The sequence below is a fragment of the Cavia porcellus genome, unplaced genomic scaffold (assembly GCF_034190915.1).
Source record: "Cavia porcellus strain 051 isolate PalLab524CR breed Dunkin Hartley unplaced genomic scaffold, mCavPor4.1 scaffold_1, whole genome shotgun sequence".
NCBI lineage: Eukaryota > Metazoa > Chordata > Mammalia > Rodentia > Caviidae > Cavia > Cavia porcellus.
The window spans coordinates 93,911,577-93,937,094 of NW_026947484.1; the positions used below are offsets into that span (position 1 = coordinate 93,911,577).

At 35.7% G+C, this 25,518-nt stretch overlaps 1 protein-coding gene across 2 annotated transcripts in view; it reads left to right on the forward strand.

Annotated features, from left to right (window-relative positions):
• Dennd4c (DENN domain containing 4C) overlaps nt 1-25,518 on the forward strand; it is a 123,008-nt gene that overhangs the window by 29,183 nt on the left and 68,307 nt on the right. Inside the window, exons 3-9 of one of the 2 annotated variants that reach the window (XM_063251722.1) lie at nt 7,085-7,337; nt 8,779-8,848; nt 10,585-10,754; nt 18,370-18,608; nt 20,729-20,795; nt 22,023-22,081; nt 23,512-23,656. In XM_063251722.1, the coding sequence (XP_063107792.1) occupies nt 7,085-7,337; nt 8,779-8,848; nt 10,585-10,754; nt 18,370-18,608; nt 20,729-20,795; nt 22,023-22,081; nt 23,512-23,656 (1,003 nt within the window). Of the gene's footprint in view, nt 1-7,084; nt 7,338-8,778; nt 8,849-9,336; nt 9,481-10,584; nt 10,755-18,369; nt 18,609-20,728; nt 20,796-22,022; nt 22,082-23,511; nt 23,657-25,518 lie in introns of those variants that run through there. The other variant, XM_063251727.1, reaches the window with a different exon arrangement.

A 25,518-nucleotide genomic window follows, 5' to 3' on the forward strand; every position in this document is an offset into this window, starting at 1 on the left:
TTTAGTGTCCAGTGCAGCAAAAAAAACCCCAAATAAACCAAAAACAAAAAAGCCACACACACTCCTCTCACTCAATTAAATGGAGACAGTATTGCCAAGTTGTGGCCCTGTTACTGTTTTATAAACTGAGAAGAGATATTTATAGAAATACAGATAGAGATATTTATAGAAATACAGATTTTTGGGGGCTGGGGATTTAGCTCAGCGGCATAAGCGCCTGCCCTGCAAGCAGGCAGTCATGAGTTCGATCCCTGATACCAATAAAAAAGAAAAAGACAAAAAAAAAAATTAAAAAAAAAAAAAAAGAAATACAGATTTTTCTTTTCAGTTATTTCTTGTTTTAACAATCTATATGTTTAATGACTATTTGCACATAAAACCTACTGCTTGGACTTATGACCTGTCGTTTTTTTTTGGTACGGTTCTGTACATCTTATTTATAGCGCCACACTGTCTTTATTTTGTACAGTACAACTTGTTATATAGTACTGTAATTTTTGCAGATTGTACAGTATATTACTACAGTTTTATGTTGTGTTATACAGTACAGTACTGCATGTAAGAGTTATGCAAATAAAAGTAAAGTTACAAAATAGGAGTTTCCTTTGACCATTTTTTGTTCTGAATATTGTATATATTATATAAAATTCCTCATTTAGTGACCAACTTGTTTAATGACTGAGGTGTAAGACTGTGACTCCACTGTTAAATCAGGAATATTTGTAATAGTGGTATTTTTCAGGAAAAGATACTGAACTGTAAAATCTGATGTTCCCATGGAAATACCAACTACTGTATTCTATAAAGTGTAATTTAAATAGGGTGGTATTTTTTTTTTATTTAAAAGGAAAAAGAAAACAGAACAAAACAAAACAGTGTAAGGGTACAAGTAATACAGAACTACAAAAAAAAACCAGTAAGCTATCACCAGTTAATAGATTACACACTATCATCTTAGAAACGGTGATTCAGATCACAGGATCAAAGCATACAAAGTGAACATTCAAACAGTGAGACTACAAATAGTTGTGTTCAATGATCCAATCAAAAACATTAATATGGTCATCTATTTAACACACCTAAACACACTTGCTGTTGTGTCCTTTAGGGCACTTTTTTTTCCTCTCTCTTTATTACAACAAAATTTACACATTTTGGGTTTTATTGCTCCCATAGATCTTATTACTTTTTTTTTGTAAGAGAATGAAATCAAACATGATAAAACAAAGCTATCCATCAAAACCAAGGATAGACATAGCACATGATGTAAAAACAGAGTACAGGAGTTATCAACAATGGTTACCATAATGCCTCTTGCTTCCTTAAGAAGAATTGTCTATCTCATTAGGTATTATAAAGTTGAACAAAACAGTAGAGAACAAGACCAATAAAACCTAAACATTGTAAACCTTACAGAACTTCAAAAGAGGATAATAGTCAAACCAGAATGAGCATCATAGTGAATCTTACTGCCTTCAAAGTAGTTGCCTGTACTCTGATACTTAATACTATCATACAGAGCGGAACAGTCTAATCAGTCAAAACAAGATAGTGGGAGTATTATAGGACTTCAAATCAAGTTAATAGGAAATCAAAAAAAGTTACTATAATATATCCTGCTAGTTTTTTTGATTTTTTTCTCCTTAGTTTAAAAAAGAAATTAAAAAAAATTAAATAATTTTTTAATGAATAAGGGAGAGGTTGAGATAAAAGAGGGCATAACAACATAACAATACAGGTCAAAGCATGACAGTTTCAGCAACCTAGTGCTTCACCACCAAATAACTCGACTTAATAGTAGTTACCATAGTGTCTTTTTCCTTGAAATATTTGAATATAACTTCATATGCTATAGCATCAAACATATCAAGACAGTGTAACACCATTCAAGTGGATGAGAGCATTGTAGAGTATTTAGAACCAGCTAACAGAAAAATGAACAATGGTTTCTATATTGTCTCTTTGCCTATAACAGTTTTTGTTTATACTACCACATATGATAAAATCTAGCAAGATACAACATGATAAAACCAATGGAGACAGAAGAAGCATAGTTTGGTGGGGCTTTAAAACAAGATGGTATTAAATCACCACTAGTTATTATGATGTCTTGTTTTCTTCAAAATAGCTGTTCATTGCATCACAGGCCATAATATCAAACATCCCAGAATAAAGCCATTCCAATTAATGAGTGAAAACTTTATAAGGCTTCAATATTAGATGTGTTTATTAAGACATAACAGGCTCTTATTCAGAGTTCTTATTTTCCTTTATTTCTCTCTCTCTCTTTTTTTTTTTTTTGGTAGCGGTAATTGACCTCACACTTGCCAGGTGGGCACTATGCCACTGAGCTATATCCCCAGCCCTCCTTTAATTCTCCCCCAGCCCTCCTTTATTTCTCTTTCTCTCTCTCTCTTCCTCCCCCGCCCTTTCATTTTGTTTTGTTTTTTTGTACCAAGGATTGAATTCAGGGTCTTGCAGTTGCCAGGCAGGCACTTATGCCAGTGAGCTAAATCCCTGACCCCCTCCTTTATTTCTCTTTAAATTGATTTGCTTTTCCAACTGTTACAATTTTTGAAAGATTTCAAAGTGTCAAAAATCTATAAAATGAAATGTAATCATAAAGTGCTATAATAAGCACAAGTACCCTTTGCTTCTAGGTGATAATTATAGTGTAATGAATAATATATTTTTCACCAACAAATGTTTTTCCATATTTATGAAGTGACTTAAAAGAACACTAGAGATGTCTTGAGAGTTCCTCTGTAAATACTTCAGCGTGCTTCCCAGACAGGTTTCTGCATAAACAATAAAAGTCTAATACTTCCACATATTTTAAAATACTCATTCCATGCACATTTGTCCCAAACTATCTTAGTTTTAACCCCCACACCCAGTTGAACCCAGGGTGGTTGCACTAAGGGCATCCCCAGCCCATTCATTTTTTGAGACAGGTTCTCTCCAAGTTGTCCTGTGTTGGACATGTGTATATAATTATGCCATATGTCTTTTTCCACCTAACATACTTCTTCCACTTAACATGTTTAGGTTCATCCATGTTGTACTACTTTGGTTTTTTATTTTTTTAAACAGGATTTTGCTGTACAATTCATACTGACCTTAAACTCACTTTGTAGCCCAGGCTGACCTCAAACTCAACAGTGATACCTCAGCCTTGTGAGTGCTGGGATTTCAGGTACACCACCACACCCGGCCTATGTTGTACTGTTTACTAGTTTGTTTCTGTTTTTAGTGGTGCTAAGGCTTGTACACAGAGGCACTCTACCACTTAAGTTGTATCCCTGGCCCTTTTTATTTTTTATTTTGAGACAGAGTTTCACTAAGTTGTCTAGAGTAACCTTGAACATCAGCCCTTTTGCTTTAGCCTTCTGAGTAGCTGGTATTACAGCTTCATTCCTTTTTTTTTGCTGGTATTATTGCTTCATTCTCTTTTATTCTGTTTTGTGGCCACCACATTTTAATTTCATTCATTAGTTGATGGATGTTTGATTTTTCTTATTTGCTATTACTAATACTTTTATGAATTTTTTGTATACCAGTTTTTTTTTTGTTTTGTTTTGTTTTTTTCTTTTTTGGGACAGAGTCTCACTGTGTAGTTCAGGCTGGCTTTGAACTCACTATGTAGTTGTGGCTGGCCTCAAATTCATGGCAATCCTCCTTCCTCAGCCTGCCAAGTGCTGAAATTATAGGCGTGCATGTCGCTACACCCAGCAATGTGTACAAATTTTGTATAGGTATCTGTTTTCATTGCCATTGAGTGAGGAGACTTGCTAGGTTATGTGGAAATGGTTTAACCTTTTGAGGAATTGTCCTAGTGTTTTTTGTTGGTTTGTTTTTGAGACAGAGTCTCACTATATAGTTCATGCTGGCCTCCACTTGTGATCCCTCCTGCTTCAGCCTCCAGAGTGCTGGGATTACAGGCATGTGCCACCATGCTCAACTCCAAAGTGTACTTTTAAGCACTTGATTTCCACTAACAGTGTATGAGGATTTCAATTTCTTTACATCCTCAGCAACATTTGTCATTTATCTTTTTGGTTATAGCTAGCCCAGTGGATGTGAATTGGTATCTCTTGTGCCTCCCCCAGAAAGCACTGGGCATTGAATTTAGAATTTAGAGCCTGTTAGGCACTGCTGTACCACTGATCTGAATACCTATTCTCCTCTTGTGGTTTTGATTTACACTTCCCAGATGGTTAAAATGTGCTTCTGGCCATTTGTGTATCTTCCTTGGACAAATACTGATTCATAGTCTTTGCTCACTTTTTATTTATTTATTTATTTTTTTGTGTTGGGAATCAAACCCAGGGCCTCGCACTTGCCAGGCAAGTGCTGTTTCACTGAGCTACATCCCAGGCCCCTGCTCACATTTTAAGAAACAAAACATTTTATTTTAAAATAATTTTACATTAGAGCTGCAAAACTAATACAGAGAATTCCCATTTATCCTTAATCTACCCTGTGCTTGTTGTCTTTTTCTAATGAATTACATGAGTTCTTTATATATTCTGAAAAGAATTCTCTAGTTACATGTGTCAGTTATATACATTTCTCACATAATGTGGATTTTCTTTTCATTTTTATTGATGGCAGTTGTAGGATGGATATTTTCAATTTTGATGTGATCTATCTTATTGCTGTACTTTTTATGTTTAAGGATGCTTGGTCACAAAGGTTTCACAGAATCACAAACAATTTTTCCTTCTCTTTCCCTAGGAGTTACATGGTGTTAGTTCTCATCTTTAGAACTACAAAACCAGGCATGGGCGTGCATACCTGTAACCCCAGTACTCAGGAGGCTAAGGTGGGAGGATTGCTGTAAATTTGAGGCCAATCTGGGTTACATAAGCTAGGTCAAGGCCAGCATACACTACAGAGATGTGTCTCAAACAGAACAAAACAAAACAAAAACTGCTGTAAGTGTGGTGGCACACAGCTGTAATCCCAGCACTTTGGGAGGCTGAGGCAGGAGAATTGTAAATTTGAGTCCAGCCTGGGTAACTTAGCAATTTAGTGAGACCTTGTCTCAAAATTTAAAATAAAAAAGGACTGGATATAGCTGAGTGCAAAGACCCTGGATTTGATGTCTGAACTGTAAGGAAACAAAACAAAACAAATCTGGTGGGCACAGTGATGTATGACAATAATTGAGATGCTGAGGTAGAAGGATCTCTAGAGTGAAGCAAAAATTGTAAAAGAGAAATTGTTCTTTTTAAAACTTTGCTCTTTTGAAAGTGTCTTGCTCTGTAACTGCTTCATGGCCTTATAGTTACTTTCTTGACCCCTGTAACCATGAGAGGGTAACTGAGCATACAGGACATTTGATTGTAACAAGGTGTTCTAATGTAGCCTTGTAATCCATAATCTCACTCTGCTGCCTAACCAGAACTGCCAAGCTGTTCTGTCTCACCTTTGTGCCTTCTGCTTGTGCATCATATAAAAGCCCTAGGCCACCAGAGATCCGGGCTGCTATTTTCGGAGTGATCCCAATCAGTGCTCATAGATATCAAAGAAATCTGCCTCCAAATGCTGGGTGGTGTTTGTTTTGGTATTTGTTTACCACAGTACTAGTTAGAGGCCAGGCTAAGGAACATAGATACGATCTCAAAAAAAACAAAACCAAACCTTATTTGATCTCATTTTGAATGTTCTGATTTATAGTGTAAGAAAGAGATCTAATTTCACACTTTGTATATAATGTATATAATTTCACGTGAATATCCAATTGTTCCAGCACCAATTTTTTTTTTTTTTTTGAGTACCAGGGTTTGAACTCACAACCTTGTGCTTGCCAGGCAGGCGCTTGTGTTGTTGAGCTAAACCCCCAGCCCCATATTGTTTATCTTTTTTTTCTTTTCCCAGCACCAATTTTTGAAAGAACTTTCATTTTCCATTGAGTTGCCTTGAAAAATGTTGTTGAATTGAGTATAATGTAAGGGCTAAATTTTGCCTCTTCATTCTGTTCCACTGATGTACACTGTTCTGCACTAGATTGTTCTGATTACCGTGGGGTTTTAGTGTGTTTTGAAGTAGGGGATTTTGAGTCTTTAACTTTGTTCTTTTTCCAGATTGCTTGGGCTGTTCTGGGGCCCATGAATTTCTGAATGAACTTTAGGATCAGCTGTGAAGTGCCTTGACTTTGTAGATTTGTTTGGGGAATGCTACCATCTTACCGATACTGTCTTAAAATGAGATGTCTTTATTAATTTAGTAACTTTTAAAATTTCGTTAAATAATGTTTTGTAGTTTTGAGTCAGGATTTTAGACTTGACCTCACTGGGTAGCACAGGCTGGCCTCAGACTCATTGTGATCCTCCTGCCTCAGCTTTCTAAGTGCTGACAGTATAGGCATGTGCCATCATGCTCAGAGGTTATTATTATTATTATTATTTTTTTAAATCTTTTTGAAACAATTTCATTATGCAGTTCAGGCTGGCTTTGAACTCACTTTGTAGCCTGCCCAGTTTGGCCTGAATTTGCAGCAGTCCTCCTGCCTCAGCCTCCCAAGTGCTGGGATCATGGGTGTGTGCCTCCACCCCTGGCTATTTATTCTAATTAATTAATTAATTAATTAATTTTGAGACAGGGTCTTGCTATATAGTTCAGGCTGGCCTTGAACTCATTGGGTAGCCCAGGCCACACTTGAACTCATGGCAATTCTCCTGCCTCAGCCTCCTGAATGCTGGGGTAATAGATATGTGCCACCATGCCCAGTTTTCAGAGGACTTTTTAAAGGTAAATACATGAGACAAATTGCACAGAAATTTTTTTGTGAAAACATCTGAATACCTGATCAAACTTAAAGGATTGACCTGAAAATGTTTGTAGTGTCAATAAAAAATTATTTGATTCTATTTATGCTTCTTAAATTATAAGATAGCTTTTAAAAAATAATTCAGAGATCTATATTTATATTTAAATTAATATATTATAATAATTTTGTTGTGTGTGGTTTGTAACTCAGAATTGAGAAACAATGGAGAAGGCTGGAGTTTTGTTTCAAGAAGAAAACTAGCATGAATCTGAAGTCTGTGTTTCTTTCCTTCCTCTCCCTGCTGTGCAGAGTTTTATACGAAGGGAAAGAAAGGCTTATTCCAGGATGTGAAGTGATCCAAGCTACACCCTACGGTCGTTGTGCCAATGTCAACAATAGTTCCACTACTTCACAGAGAATCTTTGTCACTTACCGAAGGGCTCCTCCGGTTCGACCCCAGAATTCCTTGGCTGTAACTGATATCTGTGTTATTGTGACCAGCAAAGGAGAAACCCCTCCTCATACTTTCTGCAAAGTTGACAAAAACTTAAATTGTGGAATGGTAAGAATGAAGTTGTTTTATTTTTAAAGTTTCATTTGAAAACAAAAGAGATACTTTTTGGTCTCAATGTTAATTACTAGATTGTTTTAATTAGTACTGTATATGTTTGCAATACATAGTAAATGCATTCCTTGCAGAGAATTGGTATATATACGTATCCTATGCAAGTAGTTTCTTGTCATATTTTTATGATTATTGTTTTTATTACTATTAGCTCGTTTTATGATTGACTAATTCTTAAAAATTTTATCTGATGATTTAGAATAAATCCAGAAAAAGTATTATAAGTCAGCCCCTTTCCTCTTTTTTTGTGGTAAATCCTAATATTGTCTGTGTTTATCAGTGTCTGCAAAGGCAATTGAAGACATTTGAGACAATGAGAGTTGTCCTAACATTTTTAAAAATATTGCCTTAGAGTAAATAAAGGGATCAGGGATATAACTCAGTGGCGCAAGCACCTGCATGGAAAGCACAAGGTCCTAAGTTTGATTCCTGGTACCCCCCCAAAAAAATTAAATAAATAAATACTGCATTTTTGCATGCTTACATTTTAGTTTTTCTTTGAAAGAAAACAATAAAATAAAACTACAAGGATGATACTGGATTTCAAAAACAAATCAACAGTAGTTTTTTTTTGAAACAGGATTTCACTAAGCAGTTCAAATTAGACTTGAACTCATTTGTAGCTCTTGCAGCAGTCCTCGTGACTCAGTCTCCCAAGTGCTGGGATTACAGGCATGCACCACCATGTCTGGCCTTAAATTGACTTTTTTTAAAGATGGGTTTTATTATTTTTTTAAATCTGGTTTTATGAGTGCCAGCAGAAGTGGGCTACATGGGGTGGTGGGTGGCCTGGACTGGGCAGCGCAGAGCACAGCAGTGTTGGGGCACCAGGACTGCAGCAAAGAAGACTCCACTGCAAGCAGGCCCTGCCTGTCCTTTAAAGTTGATTCTTTAGTCAGATTTATTTTGAAAAATATCTTCAGATTGAACTACCTGAATGTAACTGGTGCAGGCAGAGGTGATGTGTAGCTATTGCAGTGGTCTCTACATTTGGTGCCTTCATAGCTTAGATTCCAGGCTCTCCTGCTGTGGGCTTTATTGTTTACTCCACTTTGTTCTTTTTCAAGCTGAAGTAGTCTCTGAATGATTGAAAGGTTCTTTTTTGAGACTATCTTTTTTTCTCAACAATGCTGTGCTGTATTTCATACTATATAGTCTGTTTGATGAACACAAGGTTGTGTTGTAGTTGGTATTGCTGGGAGTTGAACACAGACCCTTACACATGCTAAACACATGGCTTACCAGTGAGCTAAATCCCCAGCCCTATAAGCTTAGGTTTTCAAGGGATTCTCCTGAATAATCAAAAGCTTCAGATGACATTCAAGAAAATAACTTCTCTTCATTTTGTCTTTTCTAACCCTTAATTTCTGTTTTACAGTGGGGTTCAAGTGTGTTTTTGTGTTACAAGAAATCTGTGCCTGCTTCAAATGCAATAGCATATAAAGCTGGTAAGTGAATTAAAGATTTGTCTCTGTTTCTGTAGTTATTGGTATGCATTAACATTTAGCTAGGAGAGACAAATTATATTCCCTTAAGTAGTTTGTGGGATTTCTTTATTCATAAACTAAATTTGCTATAATTTTAGCATGTAAAGCATAAGTTTTTTTTAATGAATTGTGTTGTACAAGATGTGTTCCCTCATCCCCAAATATGCTGTTAATTAAATTTAAACTTTTACCCAAAGCAAGAGTATGTGGAGTAAAAACATTCAAGCTTTTCGTCTACACTAATAGATTTAACAATTTAATGGGAAACTACTTACTCTCTGACCTTTTATATTTTGGCAATCAGAAAGGTGAAAACTGCATCTTTACTTCTTATATTTCCTTCTCTTATCTTTGTGTGTCTTATTTGAAACCACATGTTACTTGCCATGAAAGGTGGACTTGCTTCCTTTCTCCCTTGTTGCAAAGAATCAGCTATGTGGAGGAGAGGAGGGCCTGAGAAACTTTTCTGCCATGAAGTTTTTGAGAAAGCTATCGCCACATTGTTACTGCACAGTAAAGTGTCAAGGGCTGTAAAGATTTAAGTGTGACCTCTTCATCCCACTGGTATGGTGGGATAAAAACTGAAAATACAGGTATGCTCCAGTTGTAAATAGAAGAGATGCTGGAATACTTCTTTGTAAAAAGAAGTAGTGCCAACAACTCTTTGAATATGCACAGGTTTTGAAATGAAGTTTTCAGGGAAGCCAGGCAAATTAATATCTGAAAATTCGTGAGTTTGCTTGTAAAAATTCATACTAATGAATCAAACCATTTAATTTATGTTATAAAAATAAAGGCAACACTAACAATACAAGTTCAGTATCAGTTAAAAATATGATACTGCTAATATTGCTGTAGTATGTTGATTGTATGTGATTTCCTAAAATTTCTTTTTCTTTTTTTTTTTTTGTGTGTGTGTGTGTGTTGAGAAGAAGATATCTAAAAACTTGCAGAAAGAAGCTTTATAAAAGTATTTAAATATTTGATACAAGACACTTATTTTAGACTACAGAGTTTTGGAGACTAAATTTGGAAATTCTGATACTGATTTTCAAGTTTTTAACTTAGAAGAGTTCTATATATTGGCAACATTAGAAGCTAATTAACTAATGCCATTGAGCTATTTTATTCCAAAGGGGCTTTTTAAAACCATTCTCAGAGTACTTTCTGCTCCTGCTTTCTGAGTCTCACATACTCTGTACTCAACCTCAGATGTTTCTGTTTTATTACTTTTCATGTTGCATGCCTTTTACACTGCTTCTCGCTCAGTATGAGCATAGGGATTGTGATAATTTCTGTTGCCTTGGCATTATTTTATAACACTTGTCTCTTCCCTGAATTTTTTTCCCAAAGAGTAACTGAAACAGTTGGTAAATTTTCCTCTATCTGACCATTCTCCACAAGGTGTTAGCATATGTAGGAAAAAATATATTCAGATTACTGATCAGTATAGATGATCAAGTCTGGGATATATTTAGTGTTTCTTTTATCATTAGCTGAGTTTATAAGTAAAATATACAGAGTAAATTTATTAGTTCATTTTGATTTCCATTATACCAAGAAAAGATTTGATTTGAAATTTTGTACAAATATATATTCCCATGAAATTTGAAATAAAATATCCTTTTAACATGTATCATATAATTTATAGAAAACTTTTACTGTAAATGTTTATCATTATTTCCTTTCTCCAAAAGGTTTAATTTTTAGATATCCAGAAGATGATTATGAATCCTTTCCACTCTCAGAATCTGTACCACTCTTTTGCCTTCCTATGGGAGCCACTATTGAATGTTGGGACCCTCAAACCAAATATCCACTTCCAGTGTTTTCAACTTTTGTCCTGACAGGTTCTTCAGCGGAAAAGGTATATTTTTTTTCTTGTTAATTAAACCTGTTTTATCCATGTTTTTAACCTATAAATTAGTTAATTTGAATGTTAGGATTGTTTGGGCAAAAGAAATTTAAATTCATACTGTAATATCCAAGGCATAAAGTCAACATAGAATTGTTATACAGAAGCAAATGCAAAGTCTTTTTGGAGGGACACTTCTAAAACCTGAATCTGGTACCAATAAAAAGACAAAATAAATAAATAAATAAATAAATAAATAAATAAATAAATAAACAAACAAACAAACAAACCTGAATCTAAAAATGAAATCATAGTAACAGAAAATAGGAAGAATCAGTGTGACATTTTATAAAGTTGAATTGCACCCTAATGATATCAAAATGATAAAATGACAACATAAAAGAAGTTATTAATTGAATATGAACTGAGATGATTCAAGATCAAATAAGGGGACTCAAAATATCAGGGAAAGAATAAGATATTTTAAAAAATGAGTAGAGCAGTTGGGTTGGAGGCTTAATCTCAGGAGGAACTAGGAGGCTTAGGCAGGATATTTGAACGTCAAGCCTACCTAAATAATATAGCAGGTCTGTCTGCAAATAAAAAGGTTTGGGTTGTGGCTCAACAGTAGAGCTCTTGCATAGCATATATGAGTTTGATGCCCAGCACTACCAAAAAAAAAACCCAAAAACAACAATAAAAAAACCAAATTGGAAAATAAATAAATCAAATGTGTAGAAACTAGTAATAATATCTTTAAAATCCAGTGAGCAGCTTTATTTTATTTTATTTTATAATTTTGAATAAAGGTATCACTAAGATGCTCAGACTGAGCTTGACGTTTTCTCCTACTTCTCATAGCTGGGATTATAGGTGGCATGTGCCACCATGCCGTCTCCATTTGTTCTTGACTACCTCTACTTCTGTCCTTTTTATTTTTCCTTTTCCATGTTTCCAGTACATAATGCTTATATTCATTGTGAGGAGTTGGTACATGTATAATTCTTTCTGTATCCCTTTCCCCTCCCATCTGCCCTGCCTTCCTCCGTCTATTGTTCTCCCACTTCTGACCAAATGTCAGGTTTTATTTTCCCCATTCCTCTACCCTCCCTTCAACTCTTTCTTCTTTCCTCATCTACAAAAGCTTATCCATTTTAATTTTTTTTAACTTTTCCCTTCTTTCCTTCCCCCTCCCCACCATCGTTCCCCTCCCAATTTGAACATTTTTTTCCTATTTCACAATACCTATCATGCATTTTGGCCCTTATTTAAACTTTCAGTTTCTCACACCAGAGAAACCATGTAGTATTTATATGTGTGTGTGTGTGTGTGTGTGTGTGTGTGTGTGTGTGTTTTATTTCACTTAAGAGTATGGTCTTACCTACAGATGTCTCAAGCTTATTCTTTATGGCAGAGTAGAACTCCATTGTATTAAAAAACATTTTCTTTATCCATTCACCAGTTGTATATCAAAGTATTTTATAAAGTGCTATATTAGTGTTGTTTCCATTTAAAAGTAAAGGCGGAGACTGTAAACAAATAAAAATAGAAATTTTTTTTTTTTTTGTCTTTTTTGAGATGGGGTTTTGCTATGCAGTTCAGGCTGGCCTCAAGCTCACTTTGTAGCCCAGGCTGGTCTTGAACTCGCAAGATCCTCCCACCTCAGCCTCCCAAGTGCTGGGATTACAGGCATGAGCCACCACACCCGGCTCAAAAATAGAAATTTTAAAAATTTAATTCTGGTGACCAAAAACACCCTCTTCCAACCTGAATTTTCTCCCTATATATTGTAAAATTGTATTATGTTTTAGTAGGAAGTTAAAATAATTATTCTGGCTGAGTATGGCAAACTTGTAATCCTAGCATTATGGGAAGCTGAGGCAGGAAGAATATAAGTGTGAACCTAATCTGGGCAGTTTAGCCCTTAGCAAGATTCTTTCTCAAAATGAAACAAACAGAAAGATCTTGGATGTAGCTCAATGTGAAACCTTTGAGTTTAGTCTTCAGTATAGAGCAGGAGGGGAGGTAACTATTCTAATGACATTGGAGTTTTTTTTTTTCTTATATATAGAACAAAGAAGCAGCATAACATTATTTGCAGAGTTAGGAATTACAGTATGAAGGTTTAATAAGTACAGTGGGGATTTGATTTGGCTCAGTGGTGTAAGTGCCTGCCTGATGACGCAAGGTCATAAGTTTGCTCCCCGGTACTTAAAAAAAAAAAAAGATTTAATAAGTAAAATTCCATGAATGGTTTAAATACCAAATGAGATACTCTAAAGGGAAGATTAATAAAATGGAAGATAGATTTTCCTAAATGTGATACAGAAAAAGGTAAAATATAAGAAGGAATTGGAATATGTACAGGACTAGAATGAAAATGTACAGTAATTATTAAGTTCCCAAAGAGAGACTAGAAAAGAAAAAAAATAACACTTTAAAGCATTGATTTGAGATTTTTCTATGGTCGATGGAATGTCTTTAACGATGCACTCTAAATGTTCCACAGAAAATTAAATAAACCTACCTCTTTTCATGTTACAGTGATGCCATGTAGCACCAAAACCAAAACAAAACAAAAACAGAGAAAAAAATATTAGTTGCCTTATATAAAAGATATATGACTATAATAATGTAATAAAATGATGGATTAAAACAGAGAAGACAAAAATGTTAAAAAGCAACTAACAATAAACTTTATTAGAAACTTGGATAAAACAGGTAAATTTATTGAAAAAAAAAAGCTGACTTGTGGATCAGACCATACATCTGTGGCCTCATGTTATGACCAGTGTGTTAAAAATAATGTATATAAAGTATCCAGGAATAATGTACATGGAGTATCCAGCATAGTGTCTGAAGATGAGTGTCTTACTTTTCTCTCATTGCTGAGACAAATACCCAACACGCAAAATTAAGGGAAAAAAGATTTATTTAGCTCACAGTTTATGGCGGTTTCAGTCCATAATCAGCTGGCTCCAAGGCAGGGTGGTGTGGCACACACAGTCTAAGGCAGAAGACAGCAAAAGCAGCAAGAACAAAAGGCAGGGAACATGCCTCTACTCCTCTCTTATATTGTAAGCAGACTGCCACTCCGCCAGGGCAGGCATAGACTCACACCATGTCTGTACCCTCCTCCTGCACAAGCTCAGGATGTTTACAGTGTGAAGACCCTGGCTCCCTGCTGAGTCCCTTAGTTTAACTGAGTCCCTTAAACTTGTAAACTGTAGTGCAAGTTGACATGATGTATTAGACATAACAATCCTCCCCTTGTCAATCTGGCAACCATACACATTTCTTTAAGCCAGTTTCCAGATACAAAGACTTATTCTTATCATTTCACAACTTGAACATTGTAACACAGGTTTAGCAGACCTTAAGGACCAGTATTAAGCCTATCAACATTGTATTACATTAGAACCATAACATTTTACCCCTGGCTCCCCAAAGACTCATGTACATTCCTTTATGCAAAAAAGCATTTAGTTCATCTGCAAGAGTTATCAAAGTCTTAACAGTTTAAGCACTGCTGGAAAGTCCCAAGACCCAAGTGTCCTCTGAGATATAAAGCTGCAAGCCCCTGTATGAATAAAGAAAATCACTTTCAACATTCAGTGGCACAAGATAAACATTTCCATTACAAAAGTTACGAACAAGGGCATACAAAGTATTGGGACCAAAGCAAGTCCAAAATCCAGGAGGACAAATGTGAAGTCCTCTAGCTGCATGCCACCATCTGAAGCAATCTGTAGCAAATTGTGAGCTCTAAAGGCCAATGTCACACCACCCATATGGTACTTCTGGTAGTTGTAGCTCCCATGGCTTCTCTCTTAGCCTAACTTTGCTCCGTCCTTGCAGCTTTCCTTAGCTCCAGTTTTGTAAACTTACTGGGATCTCCGCTGTACCTTTGGCTTCACACTCACAGTTTCGTGTACTGTCCTCTCGGGTGCACACTGCCTCACCCCCCAGGCCTTCTGAAATCCATGTGGAAGCCTTTTTAACCCCATCAGTCTTGCATTCTGCATACATCTAAAACCAGCATGATGTGGATGCTGCCAAGATCTACTGCCACTTGGAGCAGTAGCCAGGCTTTCTTCTCTCTTGACTGTAGGAGTTGAGTACCTGGATTGCTGGGCACTCTTGAGTACAATTCTGAGTAACAAATTTTCTGTGCTGCTGCCATTCTGGAACATGGCATGGCTGCAGGTGTCATTATAAAACATGGTGTTCTGTGGCTTTCTCCTCAAAGCAGTCTTTCACTTTTGAAGTTTTGAGGCTGCAAAAATTGGAGACTTACTGCTTTTTGTGATGCCTTCAGGCCATCTTTTTCCGTGTTCATGTACCTGCTTAGCAATTGAGATTTCCTCAACCCTATCTTTACAGCTTTATTGTAGCTTCCTTTTTGGCCAAAGTCACAGTATTTTAAATCATCCTGCTAGGTTCTTTGATCTTGATTCTCAATGTATATCTGGCTAAAACGCAGCAATAGTAGCGATGCCACTGCTTTGGCATTTGACTGCCTTGAAATTTCTTGTAGATTGAGGAAAAAAGCTAAATGGAATTAATGTAGAAGAACAGAAATTTCAGTAGGTTAAAGGCACTTGACCAAACAATTTAGGAAAAGAAAATAATCAGGGCTATATATTGACCAATAGTTAGAAAAAAACTGAAGACAAAAAGGAAATAAAACATTTAGATGTGACTGAAAAACAGACATGGCTTATACCATATATAAAATAGTCGGGGATTTAGCTCAGTGGCATAGCACCTGCCTGGCAAGTGCAAGATAGTGAGTTTGATCTCTGGTACCAAACAAACAAACAACCCCCCCCCCAAACATATATATGTATATGTATATATATTAAAGTAAACTCATAGCTGGGTGAGGTGATCTTAGCTGTAATCCCAGCACTCTGGGAGGCTGAGTCACAGCCTTGCCTGGGAAATTTAGCAAGTTAGCAAGACTCTGTCTTGAAATTTTAAAAAGGATTTTTAAATGTAGCTTAATGTGAAGGCCCTGAGTTCTATCCCTAGTACTGCAAAAGCAACAAACAAGAACAACAACAGGCCTCAAGGTAGGGGGAATCTTAGTGGTAGGGGGAATCTTCATGACATTCAGTTTATTGGCGATTTGTATTATGACACCAAAAGTATAGGTAACAAAAGGAAAAATATATATAAACTAAATTTCTCCAAAATTAAAAAGTTTTGTCCATTAAGAACATCTGTTGAGAGAGTATGCTTAATGGACAGTGTTTTACTGCAGAAAGGGTAAAAAAAGTATTTGCTTTAAAAAAATTTTTTAAATGTAGTCCTAGGGCTCAAACTCATGGTTTGAAACATAGTAGGCAAGTGTTCTACCCTTGAGCTATACTCCCTGCTACTAAGGCATTTATATCCAGAATATGTAAAGCTTTCCTGCAACTCAGCAAATAAATCTGAGCAGCCCAGTTTAAAAATGGGTAGAAGACTGGAGTAGGTTTCTCTCTAAAGAAATGCAGATAGCTAATAAGATGAAAAAAGATGCTCCACATGGAGTCATTAGGAAAGTACAAGTAAAAAACACAGTGAAATACTATTGAACATCAATTAGAATGGCTATTTAAAAAAACAAACTCCAAAATAAGTACTATTGAGAATGTAAGGAATGTTGTTACCTTTAAATATTGCTCATGGGAATGTAAAGGGTACTCCTGCTATGAAAAAGTTTGGCAGTTCCTCCAGAAGATAAACACGTAACTATTGTGTAGTTTTGAATTGAATTGAAAGCAGAGAATCAGAACTTTACATCAGTATTTACAGTACAGTAGCCAAAAGATGGAAACAACCCAAATGTACATTAGTGGATAAATAGTTAAACAGATGTGGGGGCTGGAGGTTTAGCTCAGTAGCATAAACACCTGCCTTGCAAACAGGCAGTCGTGAGTTCGATCCCTGGTACCGATAAAAATGAAAAAGACCAAAAAAAAAAAAAAAAATAGTTAAACAGATGTGATATGTACCTGCAGTGGAATATTATTCAGCCTTAAGGAGAAATGAAGTTCAAATATATGCTGCAACATGGATGAACTTTATTTTTTGTTTGTTTGTTTGTAGACAGAGTATAGTTCAAACTGTTCTTGAGCCCACTATGTAGCCCAGGCTGGCCTGGAACCCGTAGTGAACCTCTTGCCTCAGCCTCTTGAGTGCTGGGACTACAGATGTGTGCCATCAGACCTGGCCTGTGAATATACTTTGAAGACATTATGCTAAGTAAAATAAGCAAGACACAAAAAGAACAAATACTGAATGATTCCAATTTATAGGAAGTAGCATTAGAATAGGCAGATTCATAGTAGAGGTTATCAAGGATTTGGATTGGGAGAATGATTATTTAAGAGGTACAGAGTTTCTGTTTGGGAGATGGAAAGTTCTGAAATGTCATACAACATCATGAAGGTTAATACCACTCACTGATGTGTACACTTAAAAACGATTAAAGTGACAGACTTTATTTCTGTGTATTTTTCCACAATTAAAAAAAATCACAAGCAGGTGAAAGTTGAGTAAGGTCATTAGAGTACATACTGTAGCGTAGGTACAGAATTTCACTATGTGGTTCAAAATTAGGGCAAGTTCCAAGAAGTTACCATACATTTTTGCATGAGATGTATGCTTTAATGAATAATCCCAATAGAAAAAAGCTGGAGGGATTTACATTAAAGTCAGTTTATCTCTAGGGTAGAATTTTCAGTGAGATTTTCTTTTCATGTATCTCTTTGGTATACATTCCCAGCAGCTACTTCTTATTTAGTAAGAAAAAAAATTAATTTTTTAAATCAAATTTTGTTGGTTCATGTTAGATTAATATAATGATCATGTTCGCCATACAGAATTTGTATCTTTACATGATATACATTGATTTTTTTCCCATTCCCCTACCTTCCCTACAACCTGTTCTCCCCTCACCATTTACAAAAGCTTTGTTTCCATTTTCCTTCTTTTCTCATCATGTTTTCTTTTGTTACTTCTCCCTTCTTTCCTTTCCCTTTTCTCTTGAGTTTTTTATTTGTACATTTTCTTCTTGTTTTCCAATATCTATTATACATTATGGTCCTTATTTACACTTTTGGTTTCTCACACCTGAGAAACAATGCAGTAGTATCTACAGGTGGGTCCAATATATGTCACTTAAGAGTATGAAGTCAGAGTACATCTGTTTTCCTAGAAATGTCTCAGTTGTGTCCCTTCTTTGTGGCATAGTAGTACTCCATTGTTTAAGAAACATCTTTATCCATTTGCCAGATGATAGGCACTTGGGTTGTTTCTAATTTGACTATTACAAACTGCTGGTATAAACATAGGTATGTATATATATATATATATATATATATATATATATATATATCGCTGTGCTATAATGCTTTTAATTTTGGGGGGAAGACATCCAGGTGGGGAATGGCTGGAAACTCTAGTCCTAGTTTTTTGAGGAATCTTCATGCTGATTTCCATAGTAGTTGCACCAGTCTACACTCCCACCAGCTGTGGAGAAGAGTCCTTTTTCCCCACATCCTTGCCAGCATTTGTTATTAGTGAAGGAAATTAATTTTTAAAAGCAGTCTTATAACAGAATTTTGTTACTTCATAGGTTTACGGAGCTGCTATCCAGTTTTACGAACCTTACTCTCGAGAACTTCTAACAGAGAAACAGCTTATGCAGCTGGGCCTGTTGACACCTGTGGAAAGAAAAGTGGTCTCAAAGTCCATCAATTCAAACAAATGCATTTGTTTACTCTCACACTGGCCTTTTTTTGAGGCTTTTAGAAAATTTCTTATGTTTATCTATAAACTTTCTGTGTCTGGACCACATCCTCTTCCCATTGAAAAGTATGTATAATAATTAGAACAATGTTCAGTGGAAAAACTGGGTTTATAACTATTGATCTTACTGCTTAACCTTTAACAGCAGAGTTGAAAGTGAGAGTCCTGGTGACTCTACTGAATTCTTTGTTCACTTGAATCATTGGCTTGGAACTTAAAATTGAAGAATGGTAGTAAGGACAGTGAAATATATGTCTTTTGAGAATTTAGCTGAGGAAGTGAGTCATATAAATTTGTGTTTTTTACGTTTCTGTTGCTATTCATTCTCTACTAGCAGTCAATTCATATTCTAAGTGTAACACAACTAAACTGATAAAGAAATTGTTAAGGGTGGATTATTGATGTTGCATGTAAGTAAGGTTTGGTTTTAGCACAGGACAGAATTCTTCATGTTTTTTCCTTTGATTTGTTCTCTTTGTCATGGAAATCTTTTGTAAGAAAGAAAAATAGATGTGGAGCCGCCTTGTATTTTTAAAATTCTTTTCTGATTGTTGTGGCACATTGACTTTTGTTTGTTTGTTTGTGTTTTGCCATCCTGGGAATGGAACCCAGGGCCTTTGCATTGAGCAACATCCCTAGCCCCTCCGCCACTTTTTTTGTGGCAGGTTTTACTGAGTTACAAGGTTACCCAGGTTGGGCTTGAATTTACCATCTTCCTGCTTGAATCACCCAGAGTGCTGCTTGGGTTACAGACATGCACCACGCTACACACCTGACATTTGTTTAATATAGTATAAAATTCACATACCCTGCTGACAAAGTAAGACGTTTCAAGACTTTTGTGTAAACCCACCAAAACTTGGTATATAAAAAAGGTCTCAACTTCAATGTTGTGCTCCTAGATACCAATATAATGGTTCCTATTTCTAGACCTAGCTTTCAGCTGTCAAATTCATTTTAAAAATTTGAAGTAAAGTTCAGTTTTGGTGACATAATAACAAAATTTACTGTAATGGTAGCTTGTGAAAATAAAATCAGTACATATGACTTTTTTTTTTCTCAGTTCACATACTTTCATTTTAGTGGGTCAAAAGTTTAAAACTTTGGAGAAATTTAAACATTATTTCCAGATGGAAAAATAGAGTCAGTAGGTATTTGTCCAAAATTATAGTAGTAAATCTGGAATTAAATTCTGTGTTAGTGCCAGAGGAGGTGGCACATTCCTGTAATCTCAGCTACTTGGCAAGTAGAAAAGGACTGAGGAGGGGCTGAAGGTTTAGCTCAGCAGCCTACATGCCTGATTAGCAAGGCATTTGGTGGTGAGTTTGATCCTCAGTTACCCCCCCCCCAAAAAAAAAGAGGAAAGGGAAGGACTGAGAATGTAGTTCAGTGGTAGAATGCTTGTGTAGTATTCTTGAGGCCCTGCATTCAATGCCTAGAACTGAAAAAAAATAAAAATAATTTTGTATTGTTGTTAATTTGTTACATCAGAATTTCTTTCTGATAACCAAGGCCATGAAATTAGCGTCTTAGCCAGGCATGGTGGTGCACAGCTGTAATCCTGACCCTTTGGGAGCCTGAAGCAGGAGGCCTGAGCCTAGTTTGGGCAATGTAGTGACTTAGACTCTAAATTTAAAAAAAAATTTAAAAGAACTTAGTGTGAAGGTCCCAGGTTCAATCCTCTGTACTGAAGAAAAAGTTCTAACTTCTTTATGAGAACTATATTTATGGTTTTTTCTGGTAACACATAAAAAATATTAATATAGACTTTGAATTAGAAAAGACATTGTGCATTTCCGTTTAGTGGGTATTTACATTGAGATTCTTCGTTCTCCCCGCAATTCCTGATCCCTTCCGGTCTCTTCCTCTCCCTTCCCTCTGCTCCCTCCCCTCTTTTCCCCTTCCTTCCTTCTCTTTCCAGCCTCTTTTCTCACCCTTTCTTTTCCCTTCCCCTTCTCCTTTTTATTGTTTTGTCACCTCACCTCCTTCCTTCCCTCCGGTTCTGGGGATTGAACACAAGGTCTCAAGCCTGCTGGGCAGGCACTCTGCCCTAGAGCTGCATCCCTGCCTGAAAATGTCTTTAGTATTTGGGCTAATATTATCGTAATATTTAAGATGTGTTAAAATATTATGTATGAAACATTTTAGAGAAGTAATTACGGTCATGGTTTCATAATGTTTTCTAGGTACATTTCATATTTTATGCAAAACATCCCTTTTCCTTCACCACAAAGACCAAGGATTCTTGTCCAGGTAATGAAGAATAATATTTTGGGAAAGCTGCTTATGTCATTCCAGTCATTGCAGAGTGAATCCCATGGCCCTTTGATTATGAGATGAGTGATACACATTCATAAAAAGTTCTTGAATTTGCTTTATTTATGGCTGTACTGGCCATTCTTATGGGCTTTTGGATCCTAGATGCACAGAATTGGAGTAAATGTAATGTTTGGTTCATGATATTGTTATCATTGGTCCATGCATGGCGTTTATGTAGCTAATTTTAATCATGTAAAACTCAGACTAATATAACCATGTTCTCAGTATCAGAATGACTCATAAATGTGAAATGAACTGTGGTTGTAGTGGGGAAACTTTGCAGTGGTACTTTTAAAACTGTCTATGCTGAAGAATTTGTTTTTCTTTCTAGTAAGTGGCAAAGCTAGATAGGTATTCAATTTGAGAGGTACATAATTTACTGGGTGAGATATTGTAGATGTGAACGACCTGACCTGGTCTGTAGGTGATTACATGAATTGCTTGCTTACATGTAGGCATACGGACAGATTTTTATAAAAGTTGCCATGTTATTTTTGTTCTCATTTATATATTACCTCTTTTTTTTGGTCATTTTCCTTTTTATTGGTACCAGGGATCGAACTCACGACTGCCTCCTTGCCAAGCAGGTGCTTATGCCGCTGAGCTAAATCTCCAACCCCTTATTGTCTCTCTCTATACTACAACTGTTTGTGTATTGGCAAGTTTGAGTTATGCTGGTTGGTAGAGGCAAGCTCTAATAGTTAAAAAGAGACGATCAACATTATGTAAGGTGGGATTAAGCCAGATGCTATTGATCTTAAACACAGTTTAGTTCATCAAGCACCTGTTAAGTGCTTAATAGTCTGTTGAGTAAATAAATTGAGATTTTTATTTTTGGTATTGGGAATCAAATTCATGACTTCATACTTGCCAGGCAAGTGCTTGTGCCACTGAGCTAAACCTGTGGCCCCCAAATAGAGGTTTTTATAAAAAATTACACTCTAAAAATTTTAAGCATATGTTAACCAATTTCCTTGATCCAAACTCTGCAAAACTGCATTTAATGAAAAAGAACTAACAATGTCTGAGTGAATATAGTTATCATTTTATATCATACTATGTTTCAAAGAGTATATTCAGCTATTCTCTATTTACCCTTAATCAAAATATCCAGATTTCAAAATTGATTTAGTTAATTTATCTTTTTTTTTTTTTTTAAAGCTATCAGCCCATGATGCACTAACATTATCACAGCCAGTTTCTACACCTTTACCACTAAGGTAATTAATGGTATTTATTTATTGTGGTGTTGGGGATGGAACCCAGGGACTTGGGCATACTAGGCAAATGCAGTATCACTTAAGCGACACCTGTAGCCCAATTAATGGTTTCTATTTTTTAAACTTTTTTTGGTAGAGGGTGTTTTGAGACAGGGCCTCCCTATGCAGTTCAGGCTGACCATGAGCTCACTTTGTAGCCCAGGCTGGTGTTGAGTTTGCAACAATCCTCTTGCCTCAGCCTTAGTTAATGGTTTTTAAAATGATATCACGCAGAGTAGAATGCTTTAAAATATTTTAGGCATTAGGATAACAAAATTAAGTGTTATTTTATAAAACTAGGTATCTATTTTTGACAATTGGATGAGTGGTGATACTATTTTTAAAACAATGGGAAGGAAAAAAATTGCTAGATTGGATGTAGGGAAATCAATCTTTCCTATGATCTCTCCCATATCTAGGTCATAACTAAATGTTCAAAATTTACTGATTTTAATCTAAATGTCTTTAATGTATTTGCTTTTCTTCATGTGCATCACTAATCCAGGTTAGCATACCTAGACCACTTCATTATTAACCTGTGGTTTGTTTTTTTTTTTGTAGTTAGTGTTTGAACTCAAGGCCTCATGTTATACCACTCAGTATATCTCCAGTCCTTTTTGTCATCTTTTATTTTGAGACAGGGTCTCCTTAGTTACCGTGTCAAACAACTTCCAGTCCTTTGGGTAGCAAAAATTACAGGGATGTACCATCAACTCTAGCTCATTATTATTCACCTTTGGATTGACCCTTTTGTCTTTCTTTGGTTCTTTATTCACAGTGCAACCAGTGTATATCCATTTGAGAATAGATAGAATCATTTTAGTTTCAGCCTGATTTCATGTTATTTTCACTTTTTCCCCCTACTGTTGTACTAGTTTATATTATTATCTCATACCTTTGATCCCATTCCTAGCTTTTTTTTTTTAATTCAGCTTAAATGGTTGTGCTTCAGGTTGTATTTCCTGATAAATGCCCCTTTGTTACCAATTAATGATTTTTAATTATCATTTTTATCATAGGATGACTTTAAGTCACTCCATTATACTATTGCACTAAATTTGCTTTTTGTTTTTGATTCATTGCTATCAAATTGGAAAATAATACTAGATTCTTTTTTTTTTTTTTTTTTGGTACCAGGATCTGAACTCAGGACATTGTGCTTGCCAGTGTGGTACTTATGCCACTGAGCTATATCCCAGACCCCCACCTTTTTTTTTTTTTTTTTTTGGTATCATGGATCAAACTCATGATCTTGCGCCTTTATGCTGCTGAGCTAAATCCCCGGCCCAATACTAGATTCTTAATCTATTTTTACACAGAAGATAATTTAATAAGCAAATCTTAATACATTTTTAGCAAAATAGTTCATAACCCTTTCTCTTTTTGCCTAGTGGAGCCAACTTTAGTACCTTACTGATGAACCTGGGTCCTGAGAACTGTGCGACACTGCTGCTTTTAGTTTTACTTGAGAATAAAATTCTGCTGCATTCTCTTAGGCCAGCTGTGTTGACTGGGGTAGCTGAAGCTGTTGTGGCTGTAAGTATAAAATTTTCCTTTTATAACAAAAAACCGACAGAGAATTTGCACTCCAAAGTAAAATCTTCAAAGAAAGCAGCTGTAAAAATTACCAGCCCAATTAGCATAAATATAACTGGATTGCGAAGAAAAATAGTATATAGAAAACAAAGGTGATTTCTATTTGAAAAGAAATACCAGTTGCTAATTTTTCATTTTAGGGTTTTCCAGAGAGTAGAAACTGTACAAGGCATAGTGAAACATGTAGCCAGATGTGGTGATACATGCCTGTCATCCCAGCACTTGGGAGGAGGAGGCAGAGGATTGCCATGTTTTCAAAGCCAGTCTAGGCTGCATAGTGAGTTCAAGGCTACCTGATTGTAAGTGAAGCTGATTAAATTAAGCCCCAGTGAATTTCACCATAAGTTATGCAAATGAATTATATAGTTAATTTCTTCCTATTTTATTTGTTAATCACTGTACCTAGTAGCATGTAGGACTTGATTATGAATAGGATAATATAAAAGTGCTTAGTTCTTGTATAAAGCACAAACACTGATCAAACAAATCTTGTTTAAACTTTATGATGGCTTCTTATATTTAAAAATGTGATCATGTAGGGTTTCTTAGTATAGAACTTTGCATAGAACTTTAGAACTTTGGATGTACCATTTCTCCAATCTAATGTCTCACTAATGGTTTAATTTAACCTCATTGATTGTGTTTTGGAAAGTTGCCACTCATATATCCCCTCCTAAAACACTTGTGTTTATCTGTTCACACCTTGTCAAACACATTTTATTTTATTTTATTTTTTAAGACAGACTCTCACTAGGTAGTTCAGGCTGGCTTTGAACTCACAGTGTAGCCTAGGCTGGCTTGGAACTCACAGTGATAATTCTGCTTTAGCCTCTTAAGTGCTGGTATTACAGGCATATGTGACAATGCCTGACTGTCAGACCCTTTTGACACAGGCTCTTGCCTGATTTCAGCAATACTGTGCAAAGACAGGTGGGAAAAAATGCAAGGTTGTATAAGGTTTAGGTAACTGACTTCTATTTTTATTATTTTTGATTTTTTGTTTGTTTATGTTTGAGACAGGATCTCACTATGTAGTTCAGGCCAACCTTAAACCCTTGATGGTCTTCCTACCTCAGTCTCCTAAATGCTGAGATTACAGCTGTACACCACCATGCCTGGCAATTGTAACTTTTTTAAAAAAAATTTTTAGTAGTACATGTTTGTAGTACATAATGGTTGCATTTATTGTAGGAGGTACATACATAGCACATTATTTTTATGTCATCACACTCCCCATTGATAGCTGATGTTAAGAGAACTATCTGAATTGCATACAATATCATTGATAAATCAAGATGTAGTAGTTAGGCAAGTTGAAGAAGAAAAAACTGAAAAGAATGGTAATAGGACAGATATTTCCAAAGGGAAATGATGTGAATATCAAAGAAATGAATGAAGAGCTATCGCAAAGTTGTATGTGTTTTTTGTAAAGAATGTGTGTTGGGGGCTGGGGATTTAGCTCAGCGGCATAAGCACCTGCCTGGCAAGCATGGGGTCGTGAGTTCAATCCCTGGTACAAAAAAAAAAAAAAAAAAAATGCATGTTATAATTAAGATAGATATTTGTAAAGGCAAATGGGTAAAAATTCTCACAGAACAATTTAACTGACTATTTTTTCAAGATGTTAAGGCTTCACTGAAGTTGAATTATTTTGTCCATTGGAACAGCTAATTTTTTTGTTGAGATTTTTCAATTGACTTAACCATTCCCAAGAGAATCATTACTTTAAAATTTTTATTATTGTCTATGCTGATGATTGAATCCAAAGCTTTTGCATTGACCCCCACCCTTAAAAAAAATAT